Here is a 16,683-nt window from a genome sequence, read left to right as displayed (position 1 = left end):
TTTACATTGACAATTTAAGAGTTTATTTAAAAACAAATATAAAGTAATAACACTTAATGGCTGGCTGCAATTCTGGTAACGTATGTATGAAAATACAATCAAATCATAAAAAGGTGCATTTCCATTCCTCAAAGCTCGCAGATGGCGTACTTGCTAAACACTATAGGAAGATCATGTTTCTACCACAACAAGTACAACTGCAAGCCATGCTGTGAGCACACAGGAACAAAGTTTAGTGTCCTGCTAATGATGCACAGAAGCTCAACATAAAAACTGTACAAAATTCAGGTACTGCACACTGATGTTTCACAAAGAGCAAAGTCATATTTACAATACATCAGTGTGTTGACTAGGCTTTGGCAAAATTCTGTATAAATTATCTTGTTTCTATGGACAAAGGCCAATTCTGTAAGTTATATAAAACTGGTTATGTAAGGCTGTCTATTGAACTTTTCAAAGCCTTGAGATCATAAGTTACTTTGGAGATTTAAATGAATAAAACTAATTAATTCGGTCAATGTTATTGTTGCATTTTACATAATAGTTTCCCAGGATTATAGTCAGAACATATTGAGTGACTGTAAAGCAAAATACTGTATGTGTTGCACAAACCGTCCAAAACAGCACAATATCCATGTAAAGCCAACATGCCTTGCCAAACTGACCGACTTAAAGTGGTTCTGGGTCCTCTGTGTGACTACATGTCCAGTCTTTTACTTTGGCATGGCTTTCAAAGTCATTTAGCACTATTACATTTCCATGTCCTCCTCCCCAGAGCTGTGGGCCACAGGAAAGCTGTACAGAGGAGAGTGTGTGTCTGCAGGTGGACTGGAGGGGCTCGGATGACTGTGAGGGGTGGGAGATGGACACGGGGTTGGCGGTTGCCGAGATACTGTCTGTTTACGCTGTTTTTGTAATGAGCCCTTTAGCCTCCGACAGAAGGGGTCATCGGGTGGCCGCCACAACACCAGCTCCATGCAGGAATGACTCCTAAAAGTATGAGCAGGTAGCAGGTGAGACAAAAATAACCTTCAGAAGAAAAAAATGTGTCTAGAGATTCCTTCCAGAACACGATTCATGTTACTTTAAGTTCTCAAGTCATGTCATAACTTCACTTGTTACTTCATTCAACATTAAATGGTCCAATAACAAGGAAAGAACATACACAGACTGGGCTACTTTGTGAGGGAGGATGTCGCTGATGCCGCGCTGCAGACCTTCTTTCAAACTGTCCGAGATCACCAGCACTGGCCTTCTTGGGGCTGGTTCTACATCTAGATCCTCATCCTCATCGTCATCTTCCAGTGTTATTCTGTGATACATAAATCCACGGTATTCACTTAAAGGTGTAGAGAGTACAGTATATGTTGACTCATGTCACATCTTAATGTGATACAAATTCCCAAACCAATCACTACCAGTAAGAGGTATAACAAACCCAATGTGGCTGATATAAATGGTGAGAACAGTAACACTAGGAACCAAAAGTATTTCTTTCAAAACTAACTCATAATAAACCATTTTCTTAAATACTTTCATTCAATTATACATTAGAAAACTGACCCACAATGTCTTAATATAATTTCTTTGAAACAATAATATAGCAAGACAATAAATTATTTTGGTATTTAACAATCAGCTATATTTATATAGTTCATAACCAGGGAAGCACTGTTACACTAAACAGACCTTTAAAACATAAAAGAGGCCATATGCTTGGTTCTATTTTGAAGCAGAATTTGTGAGTCTAATCAAACCCACGTCAGTGGATATTCTGATCTGTAACAGACTGGTGACCTGTAAAGGTGTAACCTCTTCTCACCAAATCCATACAGGAATAGCCTCCAGCCCCCTGTGAACCTGCTCAGCTTTAATGAAATGAAATAATTGTCAATAAAAAATAATACCTGAATTCTTTCTGAATAAATTAGTGCATTCAATTGCACATTCACAGCACTTAATCATTTGCAGTGTTTTTCTTTCAATGGAAATGCATAAATAACAGATACTGATATAATTTTTGTTTGCCACCTGGCGGAGTCACTGTGATGATTACTTTGTAAAGTGATGCCACATACCTCTATTAACACAAGATGTCTAAATAGTCTAGAATTGCTGGGACAAGTAACAATATATATATGTAGATATTTCGTTTCTCACTTGTTTTACCCATAAACAAAATATTCCAGGATGGTTAGCTGGAGTGAGGACTTATGGTAATGAGCTGCAAGTCTGAAGTCTAATTCTGGCAAGCAGTTTTTGCTTACCCGTCATATTGCATACCTGTCTTCAATCTCTTGAAGTTTCCTCTGAGCTGCCTCTATCTCCATGCAGGAGCTCTCTGTCTCAAGTCGGGACAGGGCAGGGGAGGGATGCGGCAAAGTCAGGGGCTGAGGCTCTGGGCAGGGCTGTGGAAGTGCAGGGCTGGCTTGCTGTGCAGACAGGGGAGGGCAGCTGTTTGCTGTAGGCCAGTCATGACGAGAGCTAGTGTTAGAGTTCTCTGAAATATCCACTTCTGCCTCTACCATTAACCTCCTCCTTTTGGCACTGCATCCCCTGAGAAAACATCAAGATACTTATCATCACACTCCTTCATAAGTATTCCAAACATTGTCAGATGTTAGGTAAGATTGCTTTTTCTGCTCCTCTCTCACTTACTCATCATCAACTCTCCTTCTGTGCTTCCTGAGGCACCTAGTCTCCCAGCTGCTGTGGGACAGACAGATGCGTAAAAACAGATAATACATGCATGTCTGACTAAGATTGGAAAGAGATATCAAGTGTTGCCAGTGTATTGCTGAAAATGTATGCAAGGAATTTACAACCCCCAAACCAACATCAGAGACGTACTTGTTAGAGACCGTCGTTCTCTGTAGGTGGGCAGACGTACTTGGAGGTCCGAGGTCAAATTCAGGAAGGCTAGTGGGGCCTGAAAATGAATACATGGCTGGCAGAAACCCCAGTTCACTACTCGAGGGAGCAGAGTGATGCATGGTGGTCCAGTTGGTGAGATGATTTGAAGAGACACACGGTGCCACACTAAAAATGGATCTGATCTGGAAGATCAGTATTGATACCAATCAGATAATCTGATGTAACCTACATGACGCACAATCTATAAATATGTTTACACGGGGCCGGCTGGCTGGTTATCTAGCTAGCTAAACGCTACTGTTGGGTGATACCGTTAATATAACGTTACCGATAAATCTATTACTTATAATGTGACAAGGCAATACAAAATGACAGCTTCATCCCTGTGCTGAATAACAACTTTGCATAACTAACCAGAAACATAAAGTTCCTGTTAGAGACTGACCCGTGCAGCTGCCCTGCCCCTTGATGTTTTTGTTGTTGATGTTTTGCTAGCTTGCCTCCGTTCAGTTAACACTGTTGTCCCTTAGGATATTCCCATCGGCAAGCAGTAACAGGTTCTACATGCTCAAGTCTTACTAACCCTATTACCACGATACCACCTGTAAAATAAAAATACCCCCAAACTGACGGTCCCAGTGGTGTGGTCGGCTTGAAAGGTAGGTTGGGTTAAGTTGCCGTTAGTTAGCTATTCTGAAAAAGTGAGTCGCGCCAGAAGATGCGTCAAGATTCCAGAAAGTGCGTATGCTACTTTAGTTGAATTGTGGGAATTGTAGTTCCTGTGGACAAACGACCGTCTACATAGTCTTGTTTGTGTAAAACACTCGGTTAGACAAATACACAAAGTTAACTTAGTTAAGTTATGATGTTTTGCCAGTACCAGATCTACTTTCTTAATTTGAAAATATCGGTTGCGACAACAGGGCGCAAGCAGGGACCGGAAGATGATATGTGTAAAACAAGATAGACACCTCCCCACTTTTACTGTGTTGCTCTTATCAAAGACTATAAACGACTTCAAGATTAATAGCTCAAACTTTCTGTTTATGATCTGAACCACAGCTGGTGTAAAGGGCCCTCTAGCTTTATTCGTCGCTTTGTCATCCCAAATAACAAGTCATGTGATTGTGAAATACTAGAAGCTGTTGTCTCCGCTTGTTTCATTACTCAACCCTGATTCTTCTTGCTGGAGTGTCGCTCTGAGGAGGTAACAAACTGCTGTTTGCTGCGGAATTTAAAAAGCTTACAAGCTAAAATACTAAACTGCTGTAATAATATTGTAATATCGACCCTATAATATTTACCCAACATCGCTAAATAGACAGTTATGTGTCTAATCTAAAAGATATTGCTATTGCTTTTAGGTGTATTGTTTAACATCCGTGTACCTGCCTTTCTCAGATACGCGAAAACTGTCATACAAAGAAGAGTTTTTTGATCTCATGATTTTATTGTCTATCTATGTTGTTACTTTACCGTTTTCGGCAAATATATTTATTATTGTTTGTGTTATCCAGCAGGTTTTCCAGAATGCTGTCATCGTTCTTAATAGTATGTCTCCTGGCTTTTGCCTCTAGCAAACCATGTGGTATGTAACATTTTTTAAAAGCCTAAATCCAGCCATCACCAGTCACCCGAAACCCTGACTGCTGTTGCCAAATCTGAGCCAACTTTGGGGAAAAAACACACTTTGCAAATACACTGAGTCACTGGTCTGGACATTTACAGATTTCGCAAAAAGTACCTATTTCATGAAATTGTATGGCCTTCATATTGTTTGTTCATTGACTAAATTTGTGCAATTGTCAAATTACAGAGAATGATGGCAACTTATTGCTCTTCAGTGCATAGGATAAAAAATAGAGCAACATTAAGATATTTGGAAGCTGAATACAGCAATAAAATACTTTTAATTATTTAAGTCTCCACAGTCTTTGTTTCCTCTTGTGACTGCTGATGCTGCATTTCTGGTTTTGCAATGCTCCCAAGGTTCATGTTGATGTCAGCAAGCGAGTGTTACTGAAGTACTTTATGCCTGTTATCATATCAAAAGTTAACATTTCTGAGAAACATTTTTTCTTTGGAAATATTTTAATCCAGATACTGAAGGATCTGTCAACGAGCTGCTCACGTCACTCAATAAGGACCTGCTTCGCTCTCTGGAGAGTCAAGAAGGGGTCCCCAATCCCAGTGTGCACTTGGCATTGCGACTTTCTAATTTTCACAACCTTGCCAAGGAGAGCGAACACCTGAATAAACTGAAAACTGATTTGCACAATGAAATACAAAAGTAATACAGTGTTTACAAATACACTAATTCTGCAAAGTAATGTTATGCTATGTTCGTACACAGATTTGATCTTCTCCCATGATGTTCTCATCTGAACATCCGCCTCCTGTGTCTTTCTCAGCTCTCTCTCTAACGGCCAGCCTGTGACTGGCCTCTTGGCGTTGTACACTATGGCTTTGAAGTCCTCCTGCTATGACCTCAACACAGTCACCTTCACCGTCAGCGAGACAAGGGAAGCGCTGCTGACACAACTGAAGAAGCAGATGAGACATGAAAATGAGCATATTGGCTGTAAGTTTCATTTGACCCTTTGGAGGCAACGGTTCTCATAAAAAGGCTGTAGCTTTATATCTGTGGCTTCTCTTGAGTAGGTTTATGCCTCAATTAAACATTAGATTGGTTGTACATTTATACTTCACCTCTCATGGAATTAGTCAGACTCATTAGTCAACTATTTAATTTCTTGAACATTACTGGGAAGTCAGGTTTCAATGTAATTTGGTTTCTTCTATTTCATCTCTCCTTTACACAGTAAGCCACCGCCCTTTGACCAACTATTACCAGTACTCTCTGGGTGTGCTTGCTCTTTGTGCAAGTGGCGTCAGGGTCAACAACCATGTCAGCAACAAACTCATCAAGGCAGTGGAAGACGAACAATTCAAACATGGAAACTCTGAGAGTACTGGTGAGTGAAACTCGCCTTAATGTTTTCTTTTATAAATATTAAATAAAATTATGCGCAAGAAATATGGAGGCAGGGAAGCATCAGCTCAAATCTTATGCTAAAAATGATAAAGAAATGATCTTATAGATGTTTGGTAGTTTACCTAACTCTCACAATTTTTTACAATTATTTTAGGATAATCAACTATACCCTAAACATGAGATGGTTCATTTCTTTCAGGTTTCACACACACATTATGGACATGAACACACAAAAGAGAGGGTCCCTGAATTTTCTCTGTGAGCCTTGGTGACATTAGCATCTGGAGTTCTAATACAAATCAGCTCTGTACTAGGAACACAGTCGCAGTGAGATAGTATGACAGATAAAACCAGCCCTGTTTTGTTTTAGTACATATGGAGTCATATTTACAGGTAAAGTCCATAAAGTTACCTGAGATTAATTTTTCTCATGGCCCATCCCTCAGAAATCTGCCAGAATGAAGGGTGGGAGAGTGTATGTAATGCTTATCTGCAGTTCTGTGAACACCACCATGTTTATATGCATGAGCAATCTTGTAGTCTTTCTTGGTAACACCTCAGTTTCTCCTGCTTCAAATGAAACTCTCCTTCTGTCTGGCAAATATGCACATTTTTATCCTACTTTCTTTCCCTTAGATACCAATGCCATGGCTGGGATGGCACTCCAATGTGTGAAGGACGCTGGGTCTCATGTGCACAATGCCGCTGAGCTGGACATCGCCCTTAGCAAAATCAAGCAGAAGCTTTTGGCCTCTCGCAGGCCCGATGGCCATATTGGCAATGAGTTCAGCACAGGTCTTGCAGTTCAGGTAAGGATCTTTTTCCTTATTTATTTTTTTGTTCAGTTCCCATTGTCTCTCCCACTCCATGAAATTTTGCAGAACAAAATCTTTGCAGCTTAAATGTACTTATTTGTTGTGTTAAAGGCGTTATTGGCAATGGGCAGCCAGGTTGCAGAGTGTGCTGCCTCAATGGAGGCCATGAGGACAGGCGCCAGAAGCAACACATACCACAACCCCATGGCCATATCTCAGATCCTGCCAGCTCTCCAGCAGAAAACCTACCTGACAGTGAAAAGCAAGGACTGTCTCAATGAGGATAGTATGTGCACCATTACTTCTACCCTCTGTGGTCACTGTTGTGTATCGTCACTGTTTTTGTAATTGTGTGCGCCTTCCTACAGACACTCTGGTGCTGGAGACCATAGATCATGTGGAGGCTTCACGAAGTGAGAGCAATGTCAGTTTGATGGTTGAGGTAGTGATATCCAGCGGGGCAGCTGCTGTTTACTCTGTTGATGTGCCAAAGGGCAGTTCTCTGTTGGAGGCCCTTGAACTTCTCAAGGGGATAAATGTTGGCTTCACGTGAGTTCAAATAATGTATCTTTATGCATTTCAACTTTCATAGCTTTTTCCTATATAATACTCAATGTAGGCAATCATATAGGTCTTGCAGGACACAAGACCTATATGATTGCCTACATTGAGTATTATCTGATGCTGTTTGGCAGGTTTGAGAAGGAGTCCAGCCTGTGGGGACCTTTCTTAAGTGTGGTGAATGGAGAGCAGGCCAGACAGAGTGACCGCAGATACTGGCACCTCTCCTCTAACGGCGATGCACTCAGTCAGGGTGAGGACACACACATATATTACACTATGACTCACTAAGAGAACATCCTCTTCATGTCTTTCACCTGCTGCTTTTAATTTCACGTTGTTTAAAAAAAAAAAATGCTGGTTTGCTCCTTCAGGTATCAATGATTTCAAGATAAAGGAGGCTCAAAATATCACCATCAAAAACACAAGCTACTGAGAGTCACTGCTGATGCAACAGTGATTGAGGAGAATCTGACCCTTGTAGTTTCAACCAGTGATTATACTTCAATTGTCTGTGAATCTGTGAATAAATGGTCATAGTAGTTCCACTGAATTTCACTTGATTAAAGGTGTAATTTAGACCTAACTGAATAGTAATGCTGTGAATATTCTAACTGGAGAATTCAAATTGTAAAGCTTTTTTTATGATTGTTTTTAAATAAAGCGTTTTCTGGAGTTTTGTGACTTGACTTGACTTGGTTATCAATAGTATGGAATTTAGGCTAATTGACATTGTCAACCATGCAGTAATTTAAGACTAAACTAGTGCCAGCAAAAATTCAAATATACAGTACTTAATCATTTGTTTGATGTCAAAATTAGTTATTTCTTATGGCTGACATCCTCATGTGATTGAGTGGCATAAAAGCAAGATCAAATCCTTGAGATGAATGAGTGGATATCTTCAAAATCACATGGGTGGGAAAAAAGTTACACAAGTAACTATTCTGCATTATCACTTGTGTCCAAACAGACAAGGCCATTCACAAATTACTTCTGATGGCTGGATTAAAAGGCTGAGGTTGAATATGGTTGTAAATGGTGCCAACAACAATGCTTCTTACACACCAACAAGCATCATTAAATGTCACTCCAATGCAACATCAAAGTAAATTTCTTTATTTGTGAAAATCATGAGTGAAAAGTGAAAGTTTAATTATTCATCAATGAGTTTAGGTCAACTTGATACACTAACCACATAATGAAGTGATGAAAAAAAGAAAAAAAATCACTAAATTATGTGAAAATAAAAATTAACTTTTTAAGGCTTTTGTCTACCCTGGATCTTATTCTCTCCATAGACTAACACGTAACTGACCTTGTTGATCCATGTGGAAAATATCTGGCCAAAGCTAAAGTACTTCCGGGGTATCAAAGAAACGGCTGTCTACTGTCATCACCTCAAACTATTCTGTATTTATACCATCGACTTTATACGAAACATAGTCGTTCTATCTTTAAGTTAAGCGTGTGACAACAAGCAAGTCTGCATTTGACGTTTGGCGTTCATTTTCTGTTCAGGCAGGATATTTTGATATTGATATATTGATTTTATTTTGAAAGGAAAGCACACGTGTACCGGAAGTACTTTTTTGAGATGGTTTGTAGCTTTTGTGCACACTTTCTCAGCTCCTAACTTACAGAAATAATGTGACTAACTAGTAGCACATATGTGAAACACAAAAGTGTGAACTCTACATGAGCAATTCAACTATTATAACGCTATTTATAAATACAGTAACATTTCCTAACGAATGTTCCTGTTACATCATGGAGAGGATGAGCTAGCTACCATGAGGGTAACTCAGCGGTAACGTCAATATCCTTAGCTGCTCATTTACATTAGCAAGCACCAAGCGACATGCTAGTAAATGTGATCATCCCTGTGTGATTGTTCTTAAAGCATATTGTAATGGCTTCCCTGTACCGGTACGTCCTATTCAACCGAGTTTCCCAATTAAAAAGACAAACTGATTTGATAAGATTGAGTTTTAATGCGCCTCCTCTACAGTGGAAGACACCGGGCAGCTTCTTACGAGGAAGAAACACAACCATAACACAGACAACAACTAACCTAAGTACTATGGCGAGTAAGAGAGAGAAGATCAGCGATTCTTGTTCAAGGTGTCTGTCGAGTAAAGCGTCAACTCAAGATGGAAAAGCTCGAGTGAGGAGAGTTTCTATCGAGGGCAACATCGGTAAGATCATGAATATTTCATACTTGTTCATATAACAAACCATCAGACTTATTGTAATCACACCGACTTTTGTGGCTTGGCTGTGTATCTGTTGCTTCTAAGTGTTGCTAGTATGTAAGAGACTTGGATTATGTGATCTCAAATATCAGCTGTTGGAAAGTCAACTTTTGCAAGACTCCTGCAGTCAGCCTGTCCAGACTGGGAAGTGATGGCAGAACCTGTCAGCCACTGGCAGAACATTGAGGGTGGGACCTCAAAGGTGGGCACATTTCCTGACCTCTATATCTTTTCCCATCTAAAATCAAAAGAGGCCAGGTTGACCACCTCTGCTTGTGTGTTTGACAGGGGACAGGCGCATCCCCCCAGACAACAGTCAGCAACCTGCTGCAGATGATGTACCAGGACCCCCTGCGATGGTCTTACACATTTCAGACATATTCGTGTATGAGCCGGCTGAGAACTCAACTGCAGCCTCCTCCAGCTCGCCTGCTCAGCTCAGAGGGAACACCTGTCCAGGTGTATGAGCGCTCAGTGTACAGTGACAGGTGAGTAATTCAGGGCAGGAAAGTGAAATCCATAGGGGTGGGAAGTGCTGATGTCATCCTTCCAAAAGCTGTTTAAACCAGACTGAGGTTGGATACTTTAGACTTACTCCGCTATCCCTAAATTCAAACATTGTCACTGAGTAATTCTTGTTTTAGTAATCAGGAAAGTATGAAATAGATGTATATACTTCATGTATTATTAAACTCATTAACCAAATACATTCATGTTTATTTTGCTTGCATAAAATTTAACTTGATTCTCTGTCCTGCCAGATACATCTTTGCCCTGAACATGTTTGAGTTGGGTTGTATCAACTCTACAGAGTGGGCAGTTTACCAGAACTGGCACTCCTTCCTGGTGGAACAGTTTGGACACCAGGTGGAGCTGGAAGGCATCATCTACCTCAAAGCCCCACCAAAGGTATGAACATAAACTATTTCATGTTCTGATTAAAAAGCTTTACAATGACAATAAAGAATTTGAATCCAAAAAACATACAGGTGTAACAATTTTAACTTGTGGTCATTGTTTCCATTTTTTATAGTTCTTACTGTGGCTTTTCATCATTGACAGTTATTCAATTTCATTATAAAACAGTACAAAGACATTGCAGTTTTGTGCATTTCTCAGAAATGTATGGAGCGTCTGGAGAATCGGGGAAGAGCAGAGGAGAAGGGAGTGGAACTGGACTATCTGGATAAGCTGCATGTTCAACATGAGAGGTGGCTTGTTGAGAAGACCACTGAGTGAGTAGTAATGAGATCACATGGGGGTTGCTTGTCCCGTTAACACCCTTTTGTTTTGATTATTTTCAGTGTGCAGCACTGAAATGTGTTTTTTGACTCATCTGAAAATAACCTTTGAAGTGAGACATTAATGCGCCTAGATTGTCATTATTTAGGCACATTTATACTCAGGTGGTGCCTGTGAATGCATACCTGTTTTACACAGTGATGATGTTCACTAAATATAAGCGAATTAATCAATTCAAATGTGATATTTAGCTGTTATGACCTGTAAATTATCCCACCAGAATCTGGTATGAAATGTTAAAATGAAATGAATTTTAAAACTGAAATGAGTGAGGCCAGCAGTGGGACAGCCATTGTATTACAGGATGCTCGACTCAGATTCCTGTTTGACATCCACCATTTTGAATGCCTTTCCTTGCAGCTGTTTGTTGCTCAGCTGTGAACAAATTACGGTCAACAGTGTGTGGTCTGGGGACTTAATGTGGGCTGCTAATGTGGTGAAGTGTCTAATACAGCTTGGCTTTCTGTTTTCAGAATACATTTTGAGAAGATAAAGCAGATACCAGTGCTACAACTTGATGCCAGTGTGGAGTTCCAGAGTGACCCAGAGGTGCGGGAGCAATTTATTACAAAGGTATGTGCATTTTTTTATTGCACTTTCATCCAACAGCTGCTGTGCCAGCGTTAACCACATGAGGTCGCTGTAATGTTTGAGATGCCATGACTTGCCTTTTCATTTAATGAGAACTCATAGCACTGGAACATTTTTGCTTTCTGATGTGATGTTTGATGTGTTTCATGTTTCTGATCCATCGTGATCCTTAAGTACCTTTTCTCATACACAGGTGAAGACCTTCTTCAATACTTTGTGAGAGGACAGTCGTCAGCCATAAAGAGTGGGAAACAGATGAGAGCAGTCATACCTCATTCAGTCAAGTGTGTTAACTGACATATAAATACATATGCGTGTGAAAGAAGTGTAAAGTAATAAGTAAACAGACTTCTCTATTCGATAAGCAGCTGCCTCTACATAACTGACATGAAACACATTGAGTTTTGTCTGTAAACGAATTTTATTTAAAAAAAAAAAGACTTTTAGATTGTTACATTGTTTTTCAGGGTTTTGTTGTCTACTTATTTATTTGTTAGTTTTGAAAGTCACTGGGTAGTTATAAAATGTACGGTACTTGTTTTACTGTTTATTCCACTTGAAATCTTAAGAACTGTCTCTCTCCATAACACAATAACTCGCATATCCAAGTGATTGAAACACCAATTATTTAAGTGGTTTTAGAGCTTGTGTAAATTATACACTAAATCTGTGCTATTGCTACTGTGACCATATGGAAACACGGTTTATTGACCATCACACAGTTTTTGTGCATGATACTGTTTCATACATTCCTTACTGACTGGAACAGGCAAACAAGTAGGTACTGTATTTGTTCTTTATCAATAATAAAAGTATATTCCTTTTTTAAATGTTTTGTGATGTTTTGTCCATTTAAAGATTTGTGAAACTTTCTGTTACTTGTGCCACTTTTACAAAACAGTAGGGTGCTAATGGCTGCACAGGATTTAAAGTGTTATTTGTTAATGGGTTTTTACATGTCAAAAGGATTTGGCTCCATAATGAATATAAAAGGCCAGGCAGTTTGACAGGACAATGACCTTGGCTAAATGTTGTCTTTTTTCTGCCCCTCTGATGTGCTCTGATGATCAGAGGGGCTGTGGAGATGCCTGGAGTGGTCAGGGGTCATCAAAGGGCAGCTGTCCACTATAAAGGGGCCTGTCTGGAGCTCTGTCTGCACACAGCATCATTTCAGCCTGAGACCAGCTGGAGGAAGGAAGGAGATCTTTGCCTCTCTCTCTCTTAGTCATTATCATTTGTGTAGATTCTGTGAGTTTCAGTTAAAATGGAAGCTAGAGTGCTGACAGTTTTCTGTATGCTCCTCCTTGACTCTGTTGGACTTGTCTTGTCCGCTCAGAGGTTCAGACATCACACACGCCTTGAGACCAGTTTAGCATTTAGAAATCTCTCAGTTAATTATCGCAGCAGATACCCTCTGTACATGATGCAGCTGTACCGCTCCTTCAGGACTGCTGATTTCTCATCGCCAGCAGCTGTCAACACCGTCATTACACAAGGTGACAACCCGTCAGCGCACAGTTCTGACTCTGTCCTGAGTCTGATGGCCAGAGGTAAGATAAACAGTCTATAATGTTTTCTATTTTTTGACAATGCTTTTATACATCACTGGATATAAAGCATGGTATATACTTTATATGTTAGTTTCTCCTGTGTCTGCGTGTGTGCTCTAGTCTCCAGCAGCTCTTTGGTTGTTGCACTGTCTGTGTTATCAGACCCTCCCTTTTTACAACCCAGCAAGTGTCAAAATGCTTATTCCACTTTAAAGGCTTTCTCTGTTTTATGTGTGAGGGTGTGTATATTAGCCCTCAGACGGCCTTGCACAGGGGGGTTCAATACACATCCTGCTCTGTTCACCCTCCCACTCCAATGTTTTGACATTTGTCCAGGGATCTGGTTTGGCCAGAATCATCTAGACTCCTGAATGTTGTGTGTGAATTTGAGTTCTCATTGATGTCTTTGTCTAATTTTTAGGTTGCCATCAAGTGGGTGAAAGATGGACAGTCACATTTGACATGTCAACCATCTCTACTAGTGATCTCGTCCAGTTGGCAGAACTTCGGATTTGGCTGCCAGCTTTCTCTGCCTCCAAGCGTGCCACTGTGGATTTGTATCACTCCCGAAAGCAGAGCTGTGACCCAGGCAGCACATCATGCCAGGATGAGCACCTTTTCTTGGGGAGCTTTGCCACATCACCCAGTAGCACAAAGTCTTCCTGGAAGGTTTTTAATGTGACTGCTCTGTTGAAATACTGGCTATACCAAGGAGATAGCGTGTCAAGCCAGGAGGCCTCAGGACAGTCTGAGACGGAGCATGGGAGCGGTGCTGAGGAGGAAGGGGCAATAACTGGCAGGTCCCTGTTCAAGAATTTGGGAATGAGGCAAAGAAAAATACACCATCCAACCATGAACCAGGTCATGATGGTCATCTTCTCTAAACATAACCTGCCTCAGGAAGGTCATTCAGCATACAGTCTCATTCATACTGTGGAGAACTCCAAGTATGTGACCACAGACAGACTCAGCAGCAGTGACAGTCAAAGTCGACGCTACAAAAGGAACCGAATGGAAAGGATGAGAGTGGCTGCTGGAGCTGCACCTACTGCTGAACCAGCAGCAGAGCCGGTCCAGAGGCCGCTGTGTCGGAAGGTAGACATGTGGGTGGACTTTGACCACATTGGCTGGGATGAGTGGATTGTGCATCCTAAGCGCTACAATGCATATCGCTGTGAGGGAGAGTGTCCTATACCACTGGATGAGTCCTTCCATCCCACCAACCATGCATACATGCAGGTAAGATGGCAATTTGGTTTTTAACCCTGTTTAATGCTATAGAATCTTAAACAATCAAAGTTTTTCTGTAGTGGCTTGTTTGTTCATGTGAAGTATTCATCTGTTTTTCCAGAGCCTCTTGCATCATCACCATCCAGAAAGAGTGACATGCCCGTCCTGTGTACCGACACGCCTCAGCCCACTCTCCATGCTGTACTACGAGAACGATGATTTGGCCCTGCGGCATCACGAGGACATGATTGTTGAAGAGTGTGGCTGTCACTGAAGGCCCACTCGTCACTGGTTTCGCTGCAGTCAAAAGAGCAACTATTAACAGAACCTAATCTTGAACTTAAATTCAGATGTTTCTTTACTGCATTCATGTTAACAATAATGCTCAAATGTTAGAGTGAGAATTCATTGTCATGGCTTTTTCTAACAAATAATGACAAGATATGATTGTTAAGGTTGAGTGACTTCAAAGTAATTTTTCATCCATACTGGGTGGTACGCAATAGTATTTTCCATCTTTAGTATGGACTGAGCTCCATTATGCAAGTGTCATATGTTTTATCTATTTATACATTCTCATGTATATTTTGTACATAAAATATATTAAAACATTTTATTTTGACAAATGTGTGGTGTTTTAAGTTTTTAAACTATAAGCTATTGAGAAATAGAATATAGATTTGATATAGATCTGACATAGATCAGTTTCAATGAATTGGTGAATCCTAAAAGTATATACTGATCAAAAGTTTTGGAACAGCAACATTTTACCAGTTTTTATTGAAATTTAATTTAATTTAGTTGCCAAATATAAACTTAAGATGAAGTATAGGTCACCAAAAATTGAAAAATTAATAGATGTCATAAAAAAGAGGCGATTAAGAAATTGGTTAATGTATAATGTTCTTGCAGCAATGGATGTAAATGAAACACTGAAAGTTAACATATAAGATGGTAAGTAAGGCATATAAGAGTCAGAGTATAGTGAGGCATGAAATGTCATGAAAATGTCATTGTATAGTAAAGCATGAAATGTAATAAAAACATCACACATCAAAATAAAAAAACTGTATATATATATATATATATATATATATATATATATACCGAATATATAATAAAATATGTCATAAAAACGACATAAAAATGTAGTAAGGCGTAAAAACGACAGAGTATAGTAAGAATTAAAAAAACATCATAAAAACGACATAGTATAGTAAGGTCTAAAATGTGAGTGTATAGTAAGGCACAAAAATGTCACAGTATAATGCATAAAAAAAACGTCATGAAAACGACGTAGAATAATCGGGCATAAAATATCAAACTATAATAAGGCACAAAATGTCGTACTATAGTAAAGCATAAAAAACGTCCTAGTATAGTCAGGTTTAAAAAATGTCCTAAAAATTATGCAGTATAATAAGGCATAAAAACGTCATAAAAATGTCATAGTATAGTAAGGCAAAAAAATGGCATAATACATCATAGTATAATAAGGTATAAAACGTCATAGTATGTTAAGGCATAAAAAGGTGAAACAACATCATAGTATAGTAAGGCATAAAAAGGTGAAAAAACATCATAGTATAGTAAGACATAAAACGTCATAGTATAGTGAGGCTTAAAAAGTCATAAAACGTCATAGTATAGTGAGGCTTAAAAAGGTGAAAAAACATCATAGTATAGTAAGGCATAAAAAGGTGAAAAAACATCATAGTATAGTAAGGCATAAAAAGGTGAAAAAACGTCATAGTATAGTAAGACATAAAACGTCATAGTATAATAAGGCATAAAAAGGTGAAAAACATCATAGTATAGTAAGACATAAAACGTCATAGTATAGTAAGGCATAAAAAGGTGAAAAAAAACCTTAGTATAGTAAGGCATGAAACGTCATAGTATAGCAAGGCATAAAATGTCATAGTATAGTATGGCATAAAAAGGTGAAAAAACGTCAAAGTATAGTAAGGCATAAAACGTCACAGTATAGTAAGGCATAAAAATGGCATAAAACGTCATAGTATAGTAAGGCATAAAGAGGTGAAAAAACATCATAGTACAGTAAGGCATAAAAAGGTGAAAAAACATCATAGTATAGCAAGACATAAAACGTCATAGTATAGTAAGGCATGAAAATGGCATAAAACGTCATAGCATAGTAAGGCATAAAAATGGCATAAAACGTCATAGTATAGTAAGGCACAAAAAGGTGACAAAACGTTATAGTATAGTAAGGCATAAAACGTCATAGTATAGTAAGGCATAAAACGTCATGTATAGTAAGGCATAAAAAGGTGAAAAAAGTCATAGTATAGTAAGGCATAAAACGTCATAGTATAGTAAGGCATAAGAAGGTGAAAAAACGTCGTAGTACAGTAAGGCATAAAAAGGTGAAAAAACATAGTATAGTAAGGCATAAAAGGTCATAGGATAGTGAGTCATAAAAAGGTGAAAAAACGTCTTAGTATAGTAAGGCATAAAATGTCATAGTATAGTAAGGCATAAAAAGG

The 16,683-nt window shown here is 39.2% G+C and overlaps 4 protein-coding genes across 7 annotated transcripts; 3 read left to right on the top strand and 1 right to left on the bottom strand.

Annotated features, from left to right (window-relative positions):
- On the bottom strand, positions 1-3,728 carry ccdc117 (coiled-coil domain containing 117). 2 transcript variants are annotated; one of them, XM_023413438.2, is made up of 5 exons: positions 2,851-3,728; positions 2,659-2,706; positions 2,284-2,556; positions 1,166-1,312; positions 1-990 (listed from the first exon to the last, which is right to left on the bottom strand). In XM_023413438.2, the coding sequence occupies exons 1-5, from the start codon at positions 2,991-2,993 to the stop codon at positions 750-752; spliced, it is 852 nt and encodes a 283-aa protein (XP_023269206.1). In that variant the 5' UTR covers positions 2,994-3,728; the 3' UTR covers positions 1-749. The 2 variants fall into 2 exon arrangements, with proteins under 2 accessions (XP_023269206.1, XP_023269205.1); XM_023413437.2 differs by having other exon boundaries at positions 2,659-2,709; positions 2,851-3,723.
- A 228-nt stretch (positions 3,729-3,956) lies between these two features.
- On the top strand, positions 3,957-7,920 carry tcn2 (transcobalamin II). 2 transcript variants are annotated; one of them, XM_023413428.2, is made up of 10 exons: positions 3,957-4,081; positions 4,392-4,462; positions 4,975-5,164; positions 5,286-5,455; positions 5,697-5,849; positions 6,506-6,678; positions 6,796-6,970; positions 7,053-7,233; positions 7,380-7,498; positions 7,620-7,920. In XM_023413428.2, exons 2-10 carry the CDS (start codon positions 4,405-4,407, stop codon positions 7,679-7,681), a joined length of 1,281 nt encoding a protein of 426 aa, XP_023269196.1. In that variant the 5' UTR covers positions 3,957-4,081; positions 4,392-4,404; the 3' UTR covers positions 7,682-7,920. The 2 variants fall into 2 exon arrangements, with proteins under 2 accessions (XP_023269196.1, XP_023269197.1); XM_023413429.2 differs by having other exon boundaries at positions 3,991-4,081; positions 4,395-4,462.
- A 902-nt stretch (positions 7,921-8,822) lies between these two features.
- Positions 8,823-12,223, top strand: dguok (deoxyguanosine kinase). Of its 2 annotated transcripts, XM_023413498.2 has the most exons (8): positions 8,825-9,174; positions 9,257-9,443; positions 9,593-9,702; positions 9,789-9,988; positions 10,262-10,409; positions 10,620-10,735; positions 11,276-11,375; positions 11,587-12,223. In XM_023413498.2, exons 2-8 carry the CDS (start codon positions 9,329-9,331, stop codon positions 11,611-11,613), a joined length of 816 nt encoding a protein of 271 aa, XP_023269266.1. In that variant the 5' UTR covers positions 8,825-9,174; positions 9,257-9,328; the 3' UTR covers positions 11,614-12,223. The 2 variants fall into 2 exon arrangements, with proteins under 2 accessions (XP_023269264.1, XP_023269266.1); XM_023413496.2 differs by having other exon boundaries at positions 8,823-9,443.
- Positions 12,224-12,647: 424 nt separating this feature from the next.
- On the top strand, positions 12,648-14,705 carry LOC111660281 (nodal homolog). Its single transcript, XM_023413484.2, has 3 exons — positions 12,648-12,943; positions 13,365-14,182; positions 14,295-14,705. Exons 1-3 carry the CDS (start codon positions 12,658-12,660, stop codon positions 14,445-14,447), a joined length of 1,257 nt encoding a protein of 418 aa, XP_023269252.1. The 5' UTR covers positions 12,648-12,657; the 3' UTR covers positions 14,448-14,705.
- The last annotated feature ends 1,978 nt before the right edge of the window (positions 14,706-16,683 follow it).

Source organism: Seriola lalandi, unplaced genomic scaffold (assembly GCF_002814215.2).
Source record: "Seriola lalandi dorsalis isolate HSWRI2012SDOR001 ecotype SW California unplaced genomic scaffold, Sedor1 jcf7180002054517, whole genome shotgun sequence".
NCBI classification, from domain to species: Eukaryota; Metazoa; Chordata; class Actinopteri; order Carangiformes; family Carangidae; genus Seriola; species Seriola lalandi.
The sequence above is the reverse complement of the archived record's forward strand: the minus strand, read 5'-3'. Positions and strand labels throughout refer to the sequence as shown.

Bases quoted from the DNA above. Each gene is read 5' to 3' on its own strand.
- ccdc117 (XM_023413437.2), bottom strand. From the start codon at position 2,993: ATGCATCACTCTGCTCCCTCGAGTAGTGAACTGGGGTTTCTGCCAGCC. The intron at 1,313-2,283 runs GTATGCAATATG...TATGTATCACAG, and splicing joins CTTCAAGAGATTGAAGACAG to AATAACACTGGAAGATGACG. The intron at 991-1,165 runs GTATGTTCTTTC...TCATACTTTTAG, and splicing joins CACAAAGTAGCCCAGTCTGT to GAGTCATTCCTGCATGGAGC.
- tcn2 (XM_023413428.2), top strand. From the start codon at position 4,405: ATGCTGTCATCGTTCTTAATAGTATGTCTCCTGGCTTTTGCCTCTAGC. The intron at 5,850-6,505 runs GTGAGTGAAACT...TCTTTCCCTTAG, and splicing joins TGGAAACTCTGAGAGTACTG to ATACCAATGCCATGGCTGGG. The intron at 6,679-6,795 runs GTAAGGATCTTT...GTTGTGTTAAAG, and splicing joins GCACAGGTCTTGCAGTTCAG to GCGTTATTGGCAATGGGCAG.
- dguok (XM_023413496.2), top strand. From the start codon at position 9,158: ATGGCTTCCCTGTACCGGTACGTCCTATTCAACCGAGTTTCCCAATTA. The intron at 10,410-10,619 runs GTATGAACATAA...TGCATTTCTCAG, and splicing joins ACCTCAAAGCCCCACCAAAG to AAATGTATGGAGCGTCTGGA. The intron at 10,736-11,275 runs GTGAGTAGTAAT...TTCTGTTTTCAG, and splicing joins CTTGTTGAGAAGACCACTGA to AATACATTTTGAGAAGATAA.
- LOC111660281 (XM_023413484.2), top strand. From the start codon at position 12,658: ATGGAAGCTAGAGTGCTGACAGTTTTCTGTATGCTCCTCCTTGACTCT. The intron at 12,944-13,364 runs GTAAGATAAACA...TCTAATTTTTAG, and splicing joins CCTGAGTCTGATGGCCAGAG to GTTGCCATCAAGTGGGTGAA. The intron at 14,183-14,294 runs GTAAGATGGCAA...CTGTTTTTCCAG, and splicing joins CCAACCATGCATACATGCAG to AGCCTCTTGCATCATCACCA.